Raw genomic sequence first — 22,589 nt, 5'->3', positions numbered from 1 at the left:
AATGTTCTTCATATCTTTCCCGTGCTGTTTTATCTTCCCCGGGGGGTTGTAAATAAATGGCACAAGAGGTTTGTGGGGGTTTTTAAGAACACGTTGCTCTTAGGAAATGCAGGATTAAAGGGAGGCAGTATGACCTTTTGGGAATTAGCAGCTTTAAAAAGTCACCTCATGCGATGCAGGTTAATTAAAGTATTGCCTGCCTCTTGGGTTGGGGATTAATTATTATCTGACCTGCCATTAACTTGGACTGAGAACTTGAATCTCCCCCTCCAGGATTTCAGCCAAGAGAGAGCAGAGTGCATTACACACATCCAGACTGTAGAGCTACTTTTGTTTTTAAACAAATTTGTCAATATTTGATTACTATTACAGTATTTGTTAAATCCAGCCTTGCTAATAACTCCTAATAACATTTACATACAAAAATCTAACTAGCCCACCCTAGCCTTTTTGGGGGGGAGTTTTAAACTGATTTTTGGTAGGTTGTTTTCAGTTGTTTACTAGACGTTTTAATTGTTATTAGTATTGGTATGTGTGCCACCTTGGGCTCCTTTGAAGATGGTGTGGGGTGTAAATCTGATGAAATACATTTGCTTGTCATTTATACCATGTCTGTGGCCTGAAAGGAAAAAAAGCCACCATATATATAAATAGCTCAACCTCTGTGTCCAAGGCTAATGCAGGGCTGGGGGGTCACCAAGATTGCAGCTGGAGAGGGAGGGGTTCCCCACACTCTGCATTCCTAGGGACCCCCCACCCACATGCTTTGTATTCAAGAGAAAAACCTGTGGCCAAAGCTGCACGCTATGCATTTGAAATATCATATATTTGCGCCCTCCGTATCTGTTGATTGGTGTTTTAGGATTGCTGCCTAAAGCCATGAAGTCTTACATTGTGAGAGTGGGAGACACAGATATCCTGTTGCACAAACCTTTTCCTGCCTGTTTTGGATGTAGAAGTTGTCATCACCAGCATTGCTTGATAGGAAACTGAGCATTGGACACCAGGAATACAGGAATACAGCTACAGTTTCATTGTATGTTAGGCAATCGGGGTTAAGGCAATGAAAGAAGCTGAAGAATTATGTCTACCTTGGGCATTCACTCTTTTGGAAAGCCCTGGAAATCTCAGGAGACAAAGAGTTGCTTTAGCAGATGATTCAAGTCTATGCTTTTCAGTGTCCAGCAGGATGGTGTGTGTTTGGTGGTCGTGGTGTTTTGTTTTAAATTGTACTATATATTTCATTGCTATATAATGGAGTGGAGCAGGCTTTGCCAATCTGGTGCCAATCTGGAGGGCATCAGGTTGGCAACGGCTGGAATAAGGAGTAGGGAAGCAAGTATAGGAGCTGCATAGGTCAGGTGCTGTGGTAATAGCACAATACAGAAGAAGCTAAACAGTTACCTGACATTATCATTGCGAGGGGAAGCCAGTATACATTCATCTCAATGCAGTCAAACTCCTTCCGCAGGTTTTTACTACCCACTTTTGACAAAGCAATTGTCAGTGGGTTGGCTGTAAAATGTACAGCAGCAAGTCACTAAAATCTTATTTAGGAACCTATTTTGAGCAGGGTGGATTTGATTTAAGTCAAATTGATTTAAATCACTAGTCAGTAAGACTTGATTTAAATCATTTTATTTTTTTTTTACAGAAGGATTCATTCTTGCTGGTATAATCTTAATAATGAAGATTTCAGTTTTGGAATAATAAATTTTCAGAGTAGTTTTTACAGTTATATCAAAAATTACTAATTTGGTTATACTATTAGAAATACATAGACAGATAATTATGAAACTATTGTGAGGTTTAATAAGTTAACTGTTTATATTTGGACAGCTTTCCTGCTGTACTTTATTGGAAGGAGAAAAACAATCATTTCCTTAATAACAATTTAAACGATTTGTTTAACTAAAACAATAACATTATAGCATATATCCATGTTAGTTAACTGATGTGGTTGAACGATTTTTTTTAAAAAAAACACCTTAGACTGAGTTTTAGCACACATGAAAAACTTAAAACAAATCCTTATTTCCTGATGAATAGCCTTTGGACTATAATGTAACTATAATGTAGCTATCTTTAGAAAGATTTTTCCTCCAAAAGCATTTTATTTTAAAAATCCGATTTACATAAAAAAAAATCTGATTTAAATAAAAAAATCAATTTTTTTATTTTAAAAAATCATTGATTTTTATCCACCCTGATTTTGAGTTTAAGGGGCATGAACTTCACTTTTGATATTTTCTAGGAATGCAGTTAACCAACCCGTTTAGTCAGAATGACAGAGCGCAACTTTTAAGTTAAAGACAGTTTTTACATTAAAGCAGCAAGAAGTCTGATTATGGATTTCCTATGTCATTGTTTTGCCCCAGAAATTGTAGTTGCTCCCTTGTGTGTGGTTTTTCAAATGGAATGTAACATCAGAGAATGAACCCAGAGGGAGAGCCTCGTGTTTAGTGAATTTGTGTTCCCGATGGGGCGAGGCATTTTCTTTTAAAGCATGGCAAGGATTAAAGAGGTCCTATGTGTCGTCAGCCATTCTGCTCAAAGTGCTTAAAAACAGATAAAGCCGAACACCCCCTCCCAAGCAGTGGACCAGAAAGGAAGCCAGGTGGCCGTGTCCACCCTGTCTAGACTTAAGCCCGTCACAGACGCAGTTGTGGCCATGAGCCATTACAGGATTATTTGGGGAATAATGCCAGCTCTGGCAATCCCAGGGAAAAGCAAGCAGCTGTCACTGGGCCAGCAGGTGTGAGAGATCAGGGCTTTTGTCCCTGCACTAGATGCAGGGAAAGCGGTCGCTTTTCCAAGACTCTGCGGGCCTTCTCATGCCTGCAGTTGCTTTGCTTTCTCTAAATCACATTGCATACAGCCAGGCGGGTGGCAAAGACGCAAGAGCTGCAGGGCCCATTTTGGTCCCACATCCTAGGTGGCTTTTGTAAACTCAGTTCAAAAGCCCATCCGTCTTGGAAACCATCAATTGAAGTGCTCACTAGGGATGCATCAATTTTCTTCCAACTTAATTTTGAACACTGTCTTCAGTATACAAACACACACACACACAAACACACACACCCTTCAAATCAGCTTAGATCGTGTGTCGGCAAGGTTTACCTTGCCTTGGCTGGTTCACTCCAGCCAAGATTCCACCAGATTCCTCTGTGGGCTGGATTGTGTGCGCGCAGAAATGATTTCCAGTGTCTGCATCTGCTCAGACGCGATATTCGGCGTCTGAGCATGCACAGACGTGATTTCCGGCACCACGGAAGCGAGCCTCCGTGTCGCGCTGCACTGGTTTAGCACAGTGCGTGGGGATTTGCCGAGCGGGCGGCTCGGTTTGGGGCGGCTTGGGAGCTAGTTAAACGACCCCCGTGGGCCGCTTGTGGCCAAGGGCCTTAGGTTGCCTATCCCTGGCTTAGATCAGCTTCCGAAACCCAGAATATCCCGGCACAGGATATCCCAGTTCATGTTGCCTCTTGGCATCCTGCCCTCTCATTTGTCCAGACAGTTTTCTGTGCTTTCTGGCTAGTGGTGGTAACTTGTGCTAGTTGCACTGTAGTCAGCATCTGGGAATCCCAGCATGTCCTTGCTTCCTCCTTCAGAGTGATGTCACTGCCCATATGTGTGTGTGCATGTATAGTGGTACCTCAGGTTACATATGCTTCAGGTTACAGACTCTGCTAACCCAGAAATAGTGCTTCAGGTTAAGAACTTTGCTTCAGGATGAGAACAGAAATCGTGCTCAGGCGTTGCGGCGGCAGCAGGAGGCCCCATTAGCTAAAGTGGTGCTTCAGGTTAAGAACAGTTTCAGGTTAAGAACAGACCTCCGTAACGAATTAAGTACTTAACCCGAGGTACCACTGTAAGGGGCATGGAGTGGTGGGTGCATCAAGAATCATGGCTGGATGTTTCAAGGCACATTTCAGTCCCTCTCATGATGACAAACAGTTTTAAAATATCTGTTCTTCAATGAACCCCATCAGCTGTTCTGGGGTTCAGCAAAACATGGACTTTCTCTGCTGTCTTTGAATGAACTGATCAATTGAGGTCATTTGGCGTCACTTAATTCTGTCTCTTCCGTGCTCTAGCGACCACATTCCTCATTTTAAATTCAGATTGGAACAGACGCTCCTCTGTTCATTTTTTAAGTATGTTTTTTCACCTCTATCTGCAATAGTGTTTGGTAAGTGTGGCGAGATGGTCAAGAGGTTAATATTTAAGTCTATCCCTGTCGTACAAGTTGTTTTCCACGTGATTATTTATTTTTTCTTCCTTGTTTCTTGGCTTGCTGTCTCTTGCAAGCGCCAGTGACCTTTAAAACCTTTTTGCACAGAATTTGCTTGTGAAAGGCAGCATTGAGAGAGAGAGATTGAAGCATGCCCCATCTGTGCTGTGCCAGAGTTAATAGTTCCCTTATAGCCTCTTCAGGGCTACTTTTGGCTCATGTAATGAGGCCATCCTGCAGGAATGCACTTAAAAACTTTCTCAGTCTTGATCTTCACTAGCTTTCAACACAGGAAAAATTCCCGAACAACTAATCCGGAAACGCAAAAGATGTTTTTAAAGTTGTAGATGATTCTGGATGGGCTTGATTTCTCAGGGCATTGGCTTCATTTTTTAGGCAGTCTCTCAGGAAATGCTTTCAGCAGTATAGCTGAGAAGGAACCTCTGCACATGTTGCAAAGGCTTCTTGGGCATGTTCTAACTTCTAAGGCTCTTGGGTCTTACCATTACCCTTTATGAACAGGAGTGTCATAGAACATCCCAACGCTCACCCCATGGCTTGCAGTTACAGGAGATAATCCACAGCAGTGGGCGAGCCATCTTTACTTTCCTAGAGAAGCTTGTCCTCACCAGCAATTACCTTACAAAGAAAGACCGGATGGGCTTTCATGGGACTCTCCAGCATTCCTTAGGGAGGGGCCATAGTAAAGGTAAAGGTACCCCTGCCCGTACGGGCCAGTCGTGTCCAACTCTAGGGTTGTGCGCCCATCTCACTTAAGAGGCTGGGAGCCGGCGCTGTCCGGAGACACTTCCGGGTCACGTGGCCAGCATGACGAAGCTGCTCTGGCGAGCCAGCACCAGCGCAGCACACGGAAACGCCATTTACCTTCCTGCTATAAAGCGGTACCTATTTATCTACTTGCACTTAAGGGTGCTTTCGAACTGCTAGGTGGGCAGGAGCTGGGACTGAAAGACGGGAGCTCACCCCGCTGCGGGGATTTGAACTGCGACCATGCGATCGGCAAGTCCTAGGCACTGAGGTTTTACCCACAGCGCCACCCGCGTCCCTAGGGAGGGGCCATAGCTCAGCAGAAAACCACATGCTTTGTGGGCAAAGGTCCCAGGTTCAACTCATGGCATCTCCAGCTAAGAAAAATGATGGGATGGGAGAAATCCCTCCCTGCTGGAGACCCTGGAGAGCTGTCATCTATTAGGTTAAAATGACAAATACAGTAGTCTGACCTTGTAAGGCTTTATAGGAAGCTTATACAAGGCAGTTTTTAAAGCCACTGCTTCAGAGTACTATATCCAGGGCTTTTCTTTTTTTTAGCTGGAACTCAATTCTGACACCTCTCAGGTGGACACCATTGCCATTATTGGCGTGGGTGGTGCTGTGGTCTAAACCACTGAGCCTCTTGTGCTAGCTGATCATAAGGTTGGCTGTTTGAATCCCCGTGACGGGGTGAACTCCCGTTGCTCTGTCCCAGCTCCTGCCAGCCTAGCAGTTCGAAAGCACGCAAAAAAGTGCAAGTAGATAAATAGGTACCACTGTGGCGGGAAAGGAAACAGCATTTCCGTGTGCTCTGGCTTCCGTCATGGTGTTCCGTTGCGCCAGAAGCAGTTTAGTCCTGCTGGCCACATGACCCGGAAAGCTGTCTGTGGACAAACGCTGGCTCCCTTGGTCTAAAGCGAGATGAGTGTCGCAACCCCATAGTCTCCTTTGATTGGACTTAACCGTCCAGGGGTCCTTTACCTTTACCCTTACCTATAGGGGAACAAGGGAGGTGTTCATTGTGAGTTCCGGCACCTCTTTTTCTAGAAAAATAGCACTGACTATACCCCAAATCCAGAAACCAGCACAGTGATCAAAAGGGATGTGGCTCTTTTAAGGCACATATTCGCCTCAACAGAACAGAATATCTAAATATCTGCTGCCTAATTAAAAAAGTTGTATGTGAGCAGGGCTGGCTGGAGTAGAAACATGGGTTTGCCCTGGCATCAAGACAGACTATAGTAAGGGGTTTCAATGTCCCCATGAGTCACAATTTGTCCCCTTCAGCTCTGCTTTCAGGCCTGGTCAGAATTAAAACTCAGGCCCAGGCAGAGGACACCAGGTAGCCTTCAAAGCTGTCAGCCTGGTGTGCTGTATCTTTGCTTTGTTTTGCTTCAGAAGACATTGTATATTATTGCTGTTTAAATCTGAACCTTCTCTGCTTTGTTGCAGCGGCAAGTTGGTTTCACCCAAGTGGAAGAATTTCAAAGGCCTGAAGCTTCAGTGTAGGGATAAAATCCGGCTCAACAACGCCATCTGGAGGGCTTGGTACATTCAGTGTAAGTTGTGCCCATCCTCAATGTGTTTGGGTGCTTTGGGAAAATCCACACATTAATACGTGGCCAGCCTGGGACTTTCGTTTGTTTATTACATATCACGTGCCTTGTCCTCTTTCAGGGTGTGCAGGCAATATAAGCAGCAATATAAAAGCCTCAACAAAGCAATCTTGTCACACAAAACCAGGAAGAAACATCTCATAGCCAAATCAGGCAGAGGGAGCAACTTCTCCGTTGTGTCAGATACCAGTAGAAAGCAGAATCTCAGCCTTTCCTAGGAACCCCAGTAATGCCAGAGGCAGGCAGGTCTCCCTTTGGAGAAAGCTCCATGGCTTAGGCTCCACCACTGGAAAGGTTCTCTCTCCTCGAACCCCCTCCATGCATTAGGGGGCAGGGGGATGCGGGGCCAGCCCCTGCTCACCCATTCTTTCCTCCCTAGGAATTTGCCCCGGGTGAGAACAAGGCCAGCTGCCCCTCCTTTGGTTCCTCTCCTCTCTGTTCTTTTTATTTTAATATTATTGAAAATAACCTTGAACATTTTTAATTGAATGGTAAGGTTTCGTTTTAAAATAAAATAAAAGGGAATGGTTGAACCTGAAAACCCTCCAGACATGATTTCTCCCTGGTTCAGTTGTTCACTACTTCTCCCAGTGATGTGGGGTCTCTGGTGATGACCTTCACTTCTGCCTGGAGGCTGGGGGGAGGAAGCATACAAGTCTGAGGCCTGCTTCTAGGGACTTAGGAAGCTGCCTTACACCGTCAGACCTTTGGTCCATCTAGCTCTGTATTGTCTACCTGGGGATCAAACCTGGAATCTTCTGCATGCAAAGCAGGGGTTCTACCGCTGTGCTATGGCCCTTCCCCACTCCTGTCATTTTCACTTTCTCATTTTTCCATCTTAAGTTCAGTTTCCGCCATTTTTAAATCAGTTTGCAGTTTTAAAAAAAATCCCACAAACCTTCAAGTGCATAATTACATGCACATATCCAGGTATGTTTGAATATTTTTATGCACACTTGCCCAATATGCTGACTTCTGCACGTTACTTTCATTAATACACAAATTTTCATGCATCGTTTTTAATACATTTTTATTTATTTAACAGAATTTATATACTGCTTAATTGTAAAGAAAACCTCTTAAGTCATCTACATAGCATTGAAATTATATATTCTATGCTTTTTTTGTAAGCATTACTTCGTTGTAAAACTGTAAAACAAAATTCAGAGAATTGCAGATTTCAAAGGATAGCTGTGTTTTGGTTTACACATTGATTGAGGAAATGTGAATTAGGTAAGTGAGTTTCTCCTCCAGCCTTCCTTATGCTCTCTCTCTGTGTGCATACAAAAACCAGCCCTTTATGGAGAAGATTGGAAGGTTCCCTACTAAATTTCTGTCGTGTACAGTAGCTGAATTCTGCTCCACATGCCACACTTTGCTTTTTGTTTTTTTCTTAAGACTTGCGCAGAATCTGGCATGTGCACATCCCTGGTTCTTTAACATTGGAAGTCCTGCTCTGTAGCTTACTTAACATGGCAGTTAAATCTGACCTGGCTTGCTCCCCCTAGAGATGTGCACTGCTAATGCTCTGGTTCATGTTGCAGATCTGGAGAAGCGGAAGAACCCTGTGTGCCACTTTGTGACTCCCCTGGATGGTTCTGTGGAGGTAGATGAGCACCGGCGCCCTGAGGTACATCAGGCAGAGAAAAATGTGACTGTGGTACAGCGGATATCTCTTCATGCTGTGGGCTAATCTCATTTTATGCTGCTTTCACCTTAATTGTCTTTGCTTATCTGCCCCTTCCTGTCTTTCCATAGTTCTCTGTTGTGTTTTGACACTGGGGTAGAGAGTGGGGTAAGGAGCACAACAAATCCGTACATAAGCAAATGCACATATTTGAATGTAGGCTTCCTTTCAGTTCTGGGTGGGCAGATGGTGTGTCAGATGCTAGAGGCCAGGTGGTGTAGTTTGTTAAGGGTGCTAAGAGTTATTTTGAGATCCCTATTCCCCTCAGAGCTACGATTCCCACAGTTCCCTGGGGAAATGGATTGGTTCTTAAACCTCTTTGGGAATTGCAACCTTCCCAGAGCCCAGTAAGCAAGGAAAACCTGTTGAGTGGGAGAGAAATAAATGAAGAGTGGGGAATGGGTTTCTCCCACTCTTTGTTTATTGATTCCTCCCTGCCCCCTCTGCCCACGTAAGGTTGTAATCGGGTGTGTAAAGTGAGCACAAGTGATGGGCCCACTGTACTTCGCCGCCACCACTTTATTTTTTAAACATTTTTCTTCCTCAGGCTATTGCAACAGAAGGGAAGTATTGGAAACGGCGGATAGAAGTAGTAATCCGAGAGTACCACAAGTGGAGAACCTACTTCAAAAAAAGGGTATGTTTTTTCACACCCAGTTTTCAATTTGGAAGTACATCAATATCTTCTCAGTTGCCTCCAGAAAGGAAGGAAAAGTTTCAGCTTACCAACGAAGGCTTAAGAATGAAAAGGGTTGGTAATTCATCTGTATTAGTAGAAATATGCTCGCCCCAAACAATAAAATGTTAATTTTGTACTTATTTGTGCATTCTGTTGTCACTCATATTGTCCTGGTTCACCTGAATAGTCCAAGTATCATCGAACTGTAGAGTTGGAAGAGACCCCGAGGGTCATCTAGCCTGCAATGCAGGAATCCCAACTGCATCATACATCATACATGACAGGTGGTCATCCAACCTGTGGCAAGAATTTGCTTCTATACCACACTGTTCGTTACCCAGGTGAGGGACCTTTTAAATAAAACATGCAACCAAGGAAATGAATTCAAGTCCAGTATCCAGGACGAACCCAGAATTTATTGTAGCTATTGCAATTGGGCAGAGCTCAACTCAATGCGGTTGTTCTATCGGAGCGGCCAGTTAATAAGAATTAGAACAAGGCAAAACACACAAAAAGAGTCCTAAAACATCTAAATATTCTTAAAACATAAACATCCTTCTACATACATCAGGAAAGATTGCAGGTCATAGGATGGTAAACAGGTATGGCTCCATACTGTGATCTGCTCCCTCGCAATTACTGTATTTTTCCGTGTGTAAGTCTAGGTTTTTTCTCTGAAAAATAATGTCAAAAATTAGGGGGCATCTTATACATGGATAGTAGGAGTGTCTTATACATGGGGGCATCTTATAGACGGAAAAATACGGTACCTTGGCGTGCCCCAGGTGCCCAGGCCTTTTGAGCCTTTAATGCCACATTTCTATCACTGTTCCCCTGGCAATCAGGCCTTTGTCGAGTTGTTGACATTGCTTCCTTTATCTCACTTCCCTTGCTTCTCCTTTCTCCCAGGAAACTTCAAGGATAGCTGTTTTTATACTCCCTAACTCATGCAAACTCATGATAGACTTGGAATAACATCCTAGAGGGTCACTTTCAGGATTAGATAGGGTTTCTTGTTCATGGCCCAGATCTTGCTGGGAATTGGTGCCACTGCCTGAACCGTTTCTCTGCTGGCAGCCTGGTGAGCAGAGAGCCTGTGGTGGCAACAGCCTCTCTTGGGCTTATGCCTCTCTTGGTGGCTGCCTCACCCTACCTCATGGGCAGACCAGCTCTGAATGATAAAATACTTTGCTTCAAGGCAGTAAGAATCCCTCACACAAATAGGAGCTCCAGTTCATGTTAACTCTAGAACTGTGTTGTAATTCTGTTGGGTAAAAATCTCTTTTTCTTCTTCAGTTGCAGAAACATAAAGATGAAGACCTCTCCAGCTTGGTCCGGGTAGGTGTTGAGTTAGCTCTTGTTTTGTTTGTTGTTGGTTAGGCCTGAAAGTATTTAAAAAGTGAAATCCCAGCACTGTTAAGAAGAAGGTATTCCTCTTCTTATTTTTGCTTAAAAATTAGGGGTGAAACCAGGGCAGTCAGAGGGGAAGTGAGGGGTTCTGTAACCAGTAAAATTCAGTGAATTCCTACAGCTGAGCACCATTTTGAATTCCAAAGTTCTTTAATGGTCCTATTGATTATTCTATAGAAAATCCACTATGAGTTGGGTTTTTCTTGCTCGCAGCTGCAGCTGAGCCAACCAGGATACCCATGACTTAACTGAGAGATGTGCGTCGAGGTCTCCTTGAAAGAAACCATATTCCCAGAGAATTGCTCATTGCAGAATGTGCTCTGTGACTCTCCTCTCAATTGAGAAATGAAATTGCTGAGTTTTATGCCTTCTGGACTCCTTGCTAGCTGGGTGCAGCTCCAGACACTCCTGCTTCTTTTAATGTATTATTTTCGTTTTAAAATGTATTTTCAAAGAAACTCAAGGTGTCGTACAATCCAAACCACAAAGACAGTAATACAAAACATGACAGCCCCCACTAAAATTGCAAATACCGACATCCAAACTGGGCCCTGTTTTAACTTTTCCCTCCCTCCCCTGACCAGGATGACGACACATTCCTCTGGCACAAAGAGACATACGGCAGGGAAACACCAGTCCCTATGGAACTGGACTGCCTCTTCAGCACAGACATGCTTATGTCGGAGCTGCCAGACACCCTCTTCTCCACACTGTCATCTCACCAGCCGCTCTCTTGGCCAAATCCCAGAGAGATAGGTAAGAGAAGCTTGCCCTTTCCTGGATCATCTGTGGAGAAGGAATTCCACAGGATAGGCTTCCAAGTGCTTCCAAGTTCTTTCCTGTTTTGGGGGGTGTGGGAGGCGAGGAAGTACCTTGCTGTCTTATTTTGAAATGTGCCTCCTGGCAGCCACCAGTATTGGGATAGTTTAAAAAAGACTACAGCATCTTGCTTTGGAACATTTAAAGGGGTATCTCCAACTATACTTTGAATTACATCTCTTCTGTATCTGTGTTTTATTTTTTCTAGTTTCACATTTCTTTTTATTCTCCATATCCATCATTTTTATTGTATTCTGTATGAGTTTATGTCAGTAAGTTTTTAATTTTTTTTAAAAAAGATTATCTTCCTTGATCACAGGCCCACCCATGCAGGCATCAGAGGTTAGGGGAAAAACTTCCAGGCAAATCCCACGCACTTTAGACATTAAGCACTTGTTTCTTTCCATTCCTTAAGTTGGGGGGAAGGGGGGAAATTGGTAGACCCTTGTCTTGAATCTAGAGGTCAAGGCAGATTATTTTCTTTGGAGGAATAGTTTCTAATCCAGAGAATAGTCCTTGGTGAGAGGTTCAGTGAAAGAGCCTCTGGGGGGAGGCACTGTGGTTCCAGGCACCCAGATGGTGGTCTGATTCCATGGGGAAAAAAGGCAGTTTTCTTTGTGCCTAGCAAATTGCACCCATTACTTCCAATCCGCCTACAAAACACGCAGGCACAGGGGGAGCATTGGCGGTATTCTTGGACATGCTCTCAGTAGATGTGAGGTGGTAGAAAGTGTCCGGAAACCCTCCCATGCCCTGTGTGAGCTGCTCTACTTTATGCGGTCTTCCACACACCCTGCCGAATCTTCAGAAACCCCTTGGGTTTGGGGGACATATTAGGTAGTTGTCAGGGGGCTGCCGTTGGAACAGGGGAGGGAGCCAGGGGGGTACAGAGAGCCTCCGACGCTTCTGAGGAGCAGCTCCTCGTCCAGAGGTGGGGAAAGCCACACCTCCAGTGGAGCACAGTGGGAAGGAGGGAGCCAAGCGAGGGGAAGGCTCAAAGATCCTACTGAGAGCCCAAGCTCCTGACCTAGCCTGGCTGGGCAGGAGGCAGAGATGCCGTTTATGTCGCCCAGCTTACGCAGAGGGGAGAAACATAAGGAGGGGAGGCGGAGATTTAGGGTGTCCCAAGTTCTTATATTGGGGGAGAAACTGAAAGGGGCCACTCCTGGAATCTGCAAGTGACTAAGACGGACATGAACTTTGTGTTTCTGCACTGTAAATAATTTGCACCAAATAAAACCTGTTAAAGACAGGTCGGAGCCCTGCCTGGTTACTCACGAGCAACCACTACCAGCATCTGACATTAGTGTAGAAATTGTTTCCTGAAAATAGGAAGTTTGATCATCACTGCCTCGGAGGGGAAGCGACCATGTTTTGTACCATGCCGCCTGAGTTCCCCAGCTTTTCAGATCACAGTGTTGCTCTTGTTACGTAAATGGGGAGGGTAGCAATAGGAGACAGAAAACACAGAGAAGTTGGCCTGGCTCTGGTACTGTATCCCAGGGGCCCAAACTCCAGGTATCAGTTGTTGGGCTCCAGATTTCCTGCTCCCTCCCGCCCTCGCACACCTTGCTTTTGGGCAGTTGGGCACACTGGTGCAGTATTGGTGATGCCTGTACCACCCTCAACCTCAGATTTCCAGAGTCATCCATACTAAGTGTATTCAGCACAATGTCCAGATGTTGTGGACTACAATTCCTATTATCCCTGGCCATTGGCCATACTGCCTTGGGCTTATGGGAACTGTATTCCAAAGCATTAGAGGGCACCACAGAGAATCAAGAACAGGGTTAGCTAAACTGGTGCTTTCCTGATGCTGCAGGACTACAACTCCCATCATCCCTGACCATTGGCCATGCTGATTGTGGCTGGCCAGCACCCTGGTCTAGAAGCTCTCCGGTACACCTTCTCACTCTTTCTCTCTTTGACATTTTCCAGCACACTTAGGAAATGCTGACATGATTCAGCCAGGACTCAGCCCTCTCCAACCAAACTGTATGGATACTTTTGAGTTTTTCCAAGGTAAGAATTTTGCAGGGGTTACACACTCTTGTTTGCCAGCACAGATTTCCCCTGGTATCGTTTATGAAGCTGTATATTGAAAGTATTAGGCTATGCTAATGTTTTGCTGCGTTGCCCTCTGCTATCTGGATTTTGGAGTATCCAGAGTTTGTTCCTATAAGGTGTAGTTCCTCCAAGAGGAGGTATGTACTGTTCCACTGGTTTTAGACTGACAGTCAACATTTGGGTGTGATTAACATCACCAGCAACACCACCGTACTGAGAATAGAGGTGCATTCCATTTAGCATCATTGCTTCTATTCAGAGTTTAGGGGGTATGAACATTGACCCTTTGTATGAACTTTGTAGGCAAAGCAGCAGTACCCTCACTGGGCAATGGACCTCTCTCTAGATTGGTCTGCACATGTGGAAGAATGCTGAAGGGGTAGAATGGCCCTGATGTTGTTATTGTGGTCGTCGTCGTCATCACCACCTTTTCTTGGGTTTTATTGTTGGATTCTAAGCCTTTGGAAAGGCAGAATGAAAGTCTTAATAAAAATATGTAACAGTGGTTAAGCTACTTGGGATAGCTTGCATTAAAAGTAGGACAACTATGTATTGAAATAAATAGAAATGAAATAAAAATAGGTTTTAATGTGGAAGGTGTTCTTTTCTTTTTTATTTCCTGATGCGTAACAAAGGTTTTCTGTTTATTTAAATCTATTTAAAGTGCAGCTGTAAAATGAATAGGAGTATCCAGAAGTGATTGTAATATTTGCCTCCTCCCCCACCCCCATCTTTCCCAGATCTTTTCTCTTCCAGTCGTCCTAGTTACTTCAATGCTACCCCCATCACTCCTACTGCCAGCTCTGCCCTGGAAGACACCTGCAACCATTCTTCCCAGGTAAGGATGGAGAAGAATTGTTGCTCAGTGGCAGTTAGAGTGTGTGCTTTCCTAAGAAGTCTTCCTAGAGTCAAGGTAGTCTGGTCTTAGATTTTCATGTGCATTCTCCATGCCTTTGGGCTGTCAGCCAGTCAGCACCACAGCTGGGCATATTTATCTGAACAAATATTCCCAGATGACTTTTATTTATTTATCTGAATGTATAAAATATCCTTAGGGTAACTCTAAGTAGCATGGCTTCTCTTAAATCAGAATGAGTTGGTGCCCATTTTGGACTCATATAACTACAGATCTTACTACATGAGCTGGTGTGTGTGTGACTCTAGCTGTTTGGTCCTAACTGTGATCACCTGTGAGTATGAAAAGTAGGTGCAGATGATGAAGCTGGGTCATTTTTGTAACTCAAGTTAGGGGTGTGTGCATTTTTCTTTCAGGCCACAAGTTACTTGTTACTTACAGTTTTGTTCTGCCCTTCTTCCATTCCTCCCATTCTATCTACACAGCAATCTTGTGAGGTAGGCTAAGCAAAGAGATCAAGTGTCCCAGGGTCACCGAACAAGTTTCCATATAAAGCAGGGACTTGAACCCAGATCTCCCCAGTCGAAGGCTGGGTAACTGACATAATGCAAAAGGGTGCCCTTTAGGTGTTGTTGGACTACAAGTCCCATCATCTTTTACCTTTTGTAATACGAAGGTACCCTTGCCAGAGTGAGACTTACTCCTGCGGGCGACCTCACAAATTTGATACCAATAAACAAGGGAGTGCGCCAAGGATGTATATTGGCTCCCTGTCTATTCAACCTATTCATCAGCGACATGCGAGCACCCCTAGTTAACTCATCTCTAAGTACACACGCGCCTAGACTAGCGGACTACCGCTGCCCACTCCTTTTATATGCGGACGACGCGGTAATTCTATCCTACACACGTGTTGGACTAACCAGAGCTTTGAAGATCTTTGCCACGTACTGTCAACTCAACCAATTAACCACGTTAAATCCAAGATTCTGATTTTCTCCAGAAGCCGGAGACTATACAAATGGAAGCTTGGTGGAGCACAAATAGAGCAAGTTCTAAAATTTCAATACCTAGGAGTTATTTTTCAATACAATTTGGGGTGGAAAGCTCAAATTCAACACCTACTTAACAAGGCCAAAACTCTGTCATATGCGCTCCTCCGATTCTTTTTTTCGGATGGAGCTTTGCATGTTCCCTCGGCCCTAAAGGTGTTCAAGGCAAAAGTGGTTGCCGTGCTTGCTTACGCTGCCCCGCTTTGGGCTGTGATGACAGATCTTGCTCCTCTTGAGACGCTGCAAAATCAATTCCTACGCCGGCTCCTAATGCTCCCCCGTGCGTAAGCAATGCAGCCATGCGACTAGAATTGAAGATCGCATCCTTAGAAACTTGCCTGTGGAAGCAAGTCTTCAATTATTGGTTATCATTGTGGCATAGATTACCAAACCACTACCTTGTCCAATGCTTATGGCGAGATGAATTCTCTAGCCTTTGGACTAGTAGAATTCATGCCAAACTCCTGAGTTATGGAATTTCTCCTTCAGATTCCCTAAAACTAGACCAAATTACTGCTCAAAGACTGATCCGCCAAAGACTGGATGACATCGATCTACAGCGAAATTATATGCTGGGGGGAGGTGTTTGTTCGCCCCAGAACATCGGGATCACTTTAACTTACTGCGTTCCATCATACCTCTCCTCCCTTTCGTCTGTTGCCCATAGACTGGCCTTCACCAAAGCGAGGTTCAACGTTTTTCCCTCCAACGTCCTGAGACATAGATTCTCAAAAGGCCAAGCCCCCGCCACGTGCGAATGTGATAAGGAGACACTGGAGTCGCTCCAGCACATTATGTTCACTTGCCCCCTGTTCAATGTGCCACGGGCAAACTTGTTGGGACCAATCATACAGAAACTAGAGGGTACCCCACCAAAATTCCACCTTGCCCAAATCTTGCAGGATAAGGATACTCATACGACCCTGAAAGTGGCAAGGTTCCTGGTCGCTGTCCTTACCCAAAAGAGACGCCAAGGAGCACTACAAGCTAACTAAGGCGTAGTATGCCATTCTATCGTATTGTATTTTATTGTTATAGTGGTGTTTTAGCGGCTGTTTTTCCCACGTGCACAAGTTGTTATTTATGTGTTGTTTTAATTGTATGGGCCTACGGCCGTAAATAAATTTTGAATTTTTGAATTTTGACTCCTTTTGTAATTCTGACTAAGGCTGCTGGGAATTGTAGTCCAACAGCATCTAATGGGCAACAGTTTGGCTATCTCTGCTCTATTCACTCCAGCAGGCAGGCTGTAGTAACTAACATGGTTTTATCTTAATAGCTAATAATGGAGCGGGGAAGAGCATGTAACTTTAGTAAGAATTACTTGTGATGGTGGGCAATGCCAACAGTGGAGTCCCATCTGGGTCCTATTTCTCTCCCCCAATACTTACCAGTTTAGAAATATAGAACATCCCGCCTGGTATCTGGCCACATTTAACGTGCCTCTTCCCTCTCTTTTTCAGACATCCGACCTCTCTTCAGGTTCTTTGCCCAGCACGCTTCCCCCAGTGAACCTCAGCGAAGGGCTCGTCACCACCCCAGTTCCTGCCCCTATCATTCCCTCTGCAACGGACGTTGGTGCCGACCAGTGCCTTGGCCTGAGGAGTGGGACGGACTCCTTCCTGCAGCCCTCCAACTTCAATTCTGAACGCCCTCTGAGCAGCCAGCCACAGTTCCTGTCTCCATTCCCGGCTCTGGTGCCGCTTCTTCAGCCAGGTGTGCTGCCCCAGACGCTGCCGCAGCAGACTGCGCTGCCTCTGAATGCCGGCATGGCTTCGCAGGGGTCCATGTTTGCTGCTTCAGAGGTCCCAAAGTTTGGGCTCAAGTCTTCGGTGATCACTCACACAGCCTCAGCCACTCCGACGCACAATGTCCCAGCCACCACCTTCAGCCAGAGCCAGGCTGGCCTCCTGGCAACCCAGCAGCCAGGGGGAGGAGTGCCTTGCAGCCTGACCCTCCAGACTGCCGTGGCACAAAGACAGCCTCTGCTGCAGCCACGTCCCACCTTTGCGCTCCCAGTGGCCAGTGGCGGGACAAGGTCCAAGAAGCTGCAAAAGATAGTGCCTGCTCGAAAGCCAGAAACTGTCTCCTTGGTCTTGAAAGATGCCTTCATTGCCCCAGGTGAGTGGTCCTGGAATGCCCCCTTGGGTTGGGGCCAGGTGCAGTCAGGCATCACAAGTGCTACCAATCTGTGTGCAAAAAAGGGTTACAGAGTTTGGGTGCTTGCCAGTCTGTGTGTGTGTGTGTGTGTGTCAGGCACCCTGCAAGTCTGGGGACAAACCTTCATCCTGAAAAATATTCCTCAGATACTCAGCATACTGTTTTAGGTGAGTTCAAAAAGGCCTGTGTGGAGACAGTGGGATGTTTGACTTTTAAATAGCAGATCTTGGTAAAGATGAAAAAGTCACATATAGATAGGTCAGTCAGTTGCCTCCAGAAATCCCACAAGCAGCCCATGAAAGGAAGAACCCACTCTTCAGAGGCATCTCCCTCCCTTCCATATCGCAAACTGTTTATGAAACTCCCCACAACGTTATAGGGTGGTAATCCACTGCTTAGGACACACAAAGCCTCCTTGGCCATGTGCAACTAGTCACATGGAACTTTGGCTCCTGTTCCAGGTTTATAAACTAACAGTGTGGCATCAGGCGTGGAGAAAAATAACAGTAGGGCAACTACAGTGGTACCTCGGGTTAAGAACTTAATTCGTTTTGGAGGTCCGTTCTTAACCTGAAACTGTTCTTAACCTGTGGTACCTAATGGGGCCTCCCACTGCCGCCACACGATTTCTGTTCTCATCCTGAAGCAAAGTCCTTAACCCAATGTACTATTTCTGGGTTAGCGGAGTCTGTAACCTGAAGCGTCTGTAAGCCGAGGTGCCACTGTAATGCCAAGAGACAGAGTAGTGAGGGCCCTTGCGGGGCAGGGAGGCCACTTTTCTGCTGAGCTGCAGGCAGGAGTGCTATTGGCGTTGCTGCCACCAGACTCTGCTTGGGGCCTTGAGTAGCTGAGCCCAGCCACTTGGGATGGAACATAACCCCCTCCCCACAAAAATGCATTTTGCTGGCTTCTGTGTAAAATTGTTCATGAAGAAGGAACAAAGAGTAAACACAATCATGCAGGAAGAGTAAAGCAAGTCATTTTTAAAAATAAATATTTCATAGTCCAATTTTGTTATTTTTATTTAAATGCCCAAGTTTCATCAATTTCTTGCTGTCTTTATGAAACCTCCTTTTGCCATATAGGCGCAGGTGCCTGGTGCCACCAGGCTGGCGTATGCTAAGGGGCCACATTTGTCGAACTTGCTCAGAGCAGTGTCCTCCAGCTGGCTCCGCAGAGGCCTTTCTCTGCTCTTGTTCATAACTGCAGCTGGCAGGCATTGAAAATGGGACAGGGGCTTTACCGCTGAGCCTCTCCGGGGGTCTCCACCAGCTCCTGGGTGCCACCGCTGGCCTTCTTGTTACTCAAGAGCTCTGGGCAAGCAACTCTCCCAGTCTGTGACTCGTTTCCCCCTCTTGTAACATGAGGCTACTGACCTGCTTCTGATATATTCCAAAGCTTAATTATTTAATGGGCCTGAAAGCCTGAACTGAACAGAAAGAGATCATTTTTAAGATCTCAGCTTTCTCCACAGGATGGTGCCAGCTAATCAGCTGGAGCTGTTCTTCTCTTTTTGTAATTTTGACATTACTTGTATTATTTTAAAAGACTGTTTTGGATAATTGAGAATAACAGAGATTTCACAATGTTAAAGTACTTTAAAGCAGTAGATAAGTAAGACTGACGTATCGGTTCAAACACTCATTTGCTATTTTGTTTTCCACGTAGAGTGTCACTGCAAATATCCTAGAGTGGTGTGATGGTTTTGATACTTCAGTAATTGCTTTAGTTTCCAAATGGGTGCATTCGGGGATAGATGCATTGTGTTGGGATTTCCATAGAGCACCACTGTGGCAAAATGGCAAAGCTACCCCATGTTCTTAGTCTGTAGTCCCCGTGCCTCACATAAATAAATACTTGAGCCTGTGTTCAGATCTTGCAGTCAGGAATAGGTACAATCAGGAACCAGAGCTCCCCTCCCGCCTTGCTGTGGGGTGAGCTCTCCTTTCATACACCCCCCCTTTACTTGTCTAAATTACACACATAGGCCCCAAATACCTGAAAGACCAACTCTCTCCTTTAAAACCTTCTCAGGTGTTAAGATCAGCAGAGGGAAATCCTCTTGGTAGTTCTACCACTCTCAGAAGTTCATGCAAGCAGCCCATAAGAGGGCACTCCACTCCTTGGTTATACTGTATAGTTTCTGATGTGTGCTGAAGATGCTCCTCTTTGTTATTGATTTGTATGTTAATTAATTTCCCACCCTTTCTCCCAAAAAAGCCCAGGGTAGCAAGTGACAAACATACTAAAACAATTCCAGTACAGATGCAGACTGGGGAAAATTTCAATTTAAAAGGCTTGTTGGAAGATGAAAGTCTTCACTAGGCGCCAAAAAGACAACCGAGACGGTGTTGGTCTAATATTCCAGGCGAGGGAATTCATGACATCTGCAGGAGGCCTTCACTGCAGAATGCAGTGATTGATTGGGTATATAAGGGGTGAGATAGTCTTTACCTTGGCCTTTGACAACTGAGTGTGTTTTTAAGACCCACCCTGTTCCTGTGACACTAATTTAATCAACCGTGTCATAATTATCTGGCTCAAGCATTTCAGTTCCTGTTTCTTTATATCTGTTCCCTCATGCTCTAGACATGTGCCATTTCTCCTCATTAAATAGCTGGAACTTTTAAAAAATACCACTGAGGTGGTAGTTTGTGATTGTCACAGAATCTAGTCAATCAGCGCCTTGCACTAGGAGCCAGAGCTGAATCCTGGCCAAGGGCAGACGTGCGCAGCCAACGTCTGCTACAAATGGAAATAACCGTTTGCTTCTGAGCTCAGTTCTTAAGGTTGTACATGTGACCAAAAAAGGATGAGTGCTGACCCACATAGGGGTTACTACTCACACTATGTCTTTATACACTTGAACTGGATTGGACCACATGTGTCACAAAATGAACTGGCCCATATATCAAGTGTACCATGCCATGCCATGGACTGTAATCCAGTTATTTGCACTTCCATCTCTCCATGTTCTGAAGTACAGTGCAGAGCACAGGAGGTGAAAATCATTGGGTTAGATCAATACTTCCTCGTGGAGTAGGTGGACTATTAGAGTAGGTGGAATATAGTCTCATTGATTTCAACAGGTCTGTTCTAATTCCACAACCACAATTTTTCACTATTAGCCAGGGATAAGCTTATGTGTGGACATGTTGAAAACATAAGAATAATGTCATACTTAAAATGGTGCCTTTTAAGTGCTGGATGGAAACCTCCAAGGTGGCTCCCTCAAAGGATGCTCCCTCCCTAGGTTGTGGTTCTCTTGTTCTTCCTCTCCTGGTTCCTCCTTCTGCTGTGTTTTTCAGCTGCCTTTCAGGGACAGTCCAGAGCTGTGATTGTAACTCCAGCGCCATTGAAAAGAGAAGGGGTTTGGACCCCAAGGATGTCTCAGCCCAATGTTGTAATTGCACCTTCTGGAATGGCCAGAGTAAGAAGCACAATGTCTGTCTTGGGGCAGGGAATGGGGGAAGGCAGGGCATCTGGTGCTGGGAGGTGCCAACGTACAAGACATGCCTTGCGTTTTTCTCTCTGCATTTTGTTCCCAGGCACCCAGAGCAACAGAATTCCACAGCGGTATTCTGCTCAGCAGCCCAGGCCAGCAGTCTCCAAGCCCCCAGCCAGTCCAAGCTGCTGTTCCACATCTTTTTTCTTCCAGTGCAATCCAGGAAGTGCTGGTGAAAGGCGAGCAGGCCCCTTCCCACAAGACCTGCTCACAGGTCCCCTCGCCTTCACCCAGTAAGTTGAAGAAATGCAAATCCTGGAATGGAAGCATCCCTTGCTGCATTCAAATGTGCATCAAGAGGATTTGGGCATGGGCATTTGCAAAGATTCAGAGGGCGCTTGATCAGCTCCAGGGAAACTTGAGGGCCTGCTCTGCAGCCTCTGTTTTCAGCACTGGACTCTTCCTGCCGCAATGCTCTGTTTCACTCATGAGTGCCCCATGTCAGACAGAGAGAGGCCCTCAAGCCACAGTGTGTGGTGGGGAGCTTTGCTCCTCAAGGTGTGTCCATCTGTTGAAATGGTTCTTCTGCAGGCACTGATCTGAAAAGTATGAAGTGATTGATATCCCTTGAGGCAATTGCAGAAATCAACTTACCAATGATGGGTGGAAAGAGATATATATATTTGTGTATTTATTTAAAACATTCTGAAATAAATACTGCCCATTACATTACATAGTAGATTGCGTAGCCATGTATTAAAACTGCTGCTGGAATTGGTGTGATGGAATTTTTATTCTGTATTTAATTTAGATTATGGTCTAGTCTTATTTTGGTTGGACTGTTTTTTCTAAATTGTTTTAAAACACGTACTCCAACCCAGGAACAATTGATGAAGGGTGGATTTAAAAGGTCCTTAAAATACAGTAGTACCTCGGGATGTGAACGGGATCCGTTCCAGAGCCCTGTTCTCACCCTGAACAGAACGTAAGACACGACTGTGCGTGTGCGCAGGTCATGTTTCGCCACTTCCGCTCATGCGCATGACGTCATTTTGACCGTCTGTGCATGCATGAGCGACGAAAGCCGGAAGTAACGCACTCCGTTACTTCCAGGTCGCCACGGAGCGCAACCGAAAATACTTATCCTGAAGCGTATTTATCCCGAGGTATGACTGTAATAGATAAATAGATAAAGAAAACAAATGACCATAACACGAAAACACTTTTAAATAGACTAAACATTGGCTAAATTGGCAAAATCTTTAAAAATATCTAGATAAGCTGAAATGTTTTGACTGGTGCCTGAATGGTAGTGTCAGTGCCCAGCTAACCAAACTGGGGGAAGTGCTGTGAAGCGGCTCTTGGTGATATCAATGTCTGGATAAGTGTATAAATCGTTAGGCAGGCCAGATCTCCCTCTCACACATGTTCATTCTGACTGCTAGGATCATCCCAGCAGTCACACAGCAGTCATTACTGTATGAAATTGCCTTATGCCAGGCATTGTCTGCTGTTCTGATTGGTAGTAGCCTTACACAGGATCAGAGAGCAACCTTTCCCAGAGATTCCTTTGCTTGGAGACTGCAGGGACAGAACATAGAACTTTTCCGTGTGAACAGCATGTACTTTGTTGAACTTTGGTTTGTCTCTTGAGTTCTAGTAGGATACTATGTGCGTGCAAGCATGTGTACATGCCCAGTATTCTGAAGGAGCATGCTTGCCAGGACTGGGGTCTCAGGACAACAGAGAATGGGGAGTAGAGGAAAGGAGCTGCTGTAGCTCACAGGCTGCCTACT

General features: G+C 45.2%; 1 protein-coding gene and 1 long non-coding RNA gene across 3 annotated transcripts in view; one reads left to right on the top strand and one right to left on the bottom strand.

The window, feature by feature from the left end:
- MLXIP (MLX interacting protein) overlaps positions 1 to 22,589 on the top strand; it is a 58,616-nt gene that overhangs the window by 21,364 nt on the left and 14,663 nt on the right. The window contains exons 2-11 of one of the 2 annotated variants that reach the window (XM_083717083.1): positions 6,455 to 6,561; positions 8,163 to 8,248; positions 8,853 to 8,942; positions 10,281 to 10,322; positions 10,979 to 11,150; positions 13,152 to 13,235; positions 14,021 to 14,118; positions 16,652 to 17,309; positions 20,657 to 20,778; positions 20,897 to 21,086. In XM_083717083.1, the coding sequence (XP_083573209.1) occupies positions 6,455 to 6,561; positions 8,163 to 8,248; positions 8,853 to 8,942; positions 10,281 to 10,322; positions 10,979 to 11,150; positions 13,152 to 13,235; positions 14,021 to 14,118; positions 16,652 to 17,309; positions 20,657 to 20,778; positions 20,897 to 21,086 (1,649 nt within the window). The remainder of the gene's footprint in view (positions 1 to 6,454; positions 6,562 to 8,162; positions 8,249 to 8,852; positions 8,943 to 10,280; positions 10,323 to 10,978; positions 11,151 to 13,151; positions 13,236 to 14,020; positions 14,119 to 16,651; positions 17,310 to 20,656; positions 20,779 to 20,896; positions 21,087 to 22,589) is intronic. The other variant, XM_083717084.1, reaches the window with a different exon arrangement.
- LOC310834356 overlaps positions 17,674 to 22,589 on the bottom strand; it is a 78,485-nt gene continuing 73,569 nt past the window's right edge. Inside the window, exon 2 of the long non-coding RNA XR_014559220.1 lies at positions 17,674 to 17,935. This is a non-coding gene — a long non-coding RNA (uncharacterized lncRNA). The remainder of the gene's footprint in view (positions 17,936 to 22,589) is intronic.

This window comes from Podarcis gaigeae (genome assembly GCF_964106915.1).
Source record: "Podarcis gaigeae genome assembly, chromosome: 16".
In the NCBI taxonomy this organism is placed as follows: domain Eukaryota; kingdom Metazoa; phylum Chordata; class Lepidosauria; order Squamata; family Lacertidae; genus Podarcis; species Podarcis gaigeae.
This window is presented reverse-complemented; position numbering and strand designations above follow the sequence as displayed.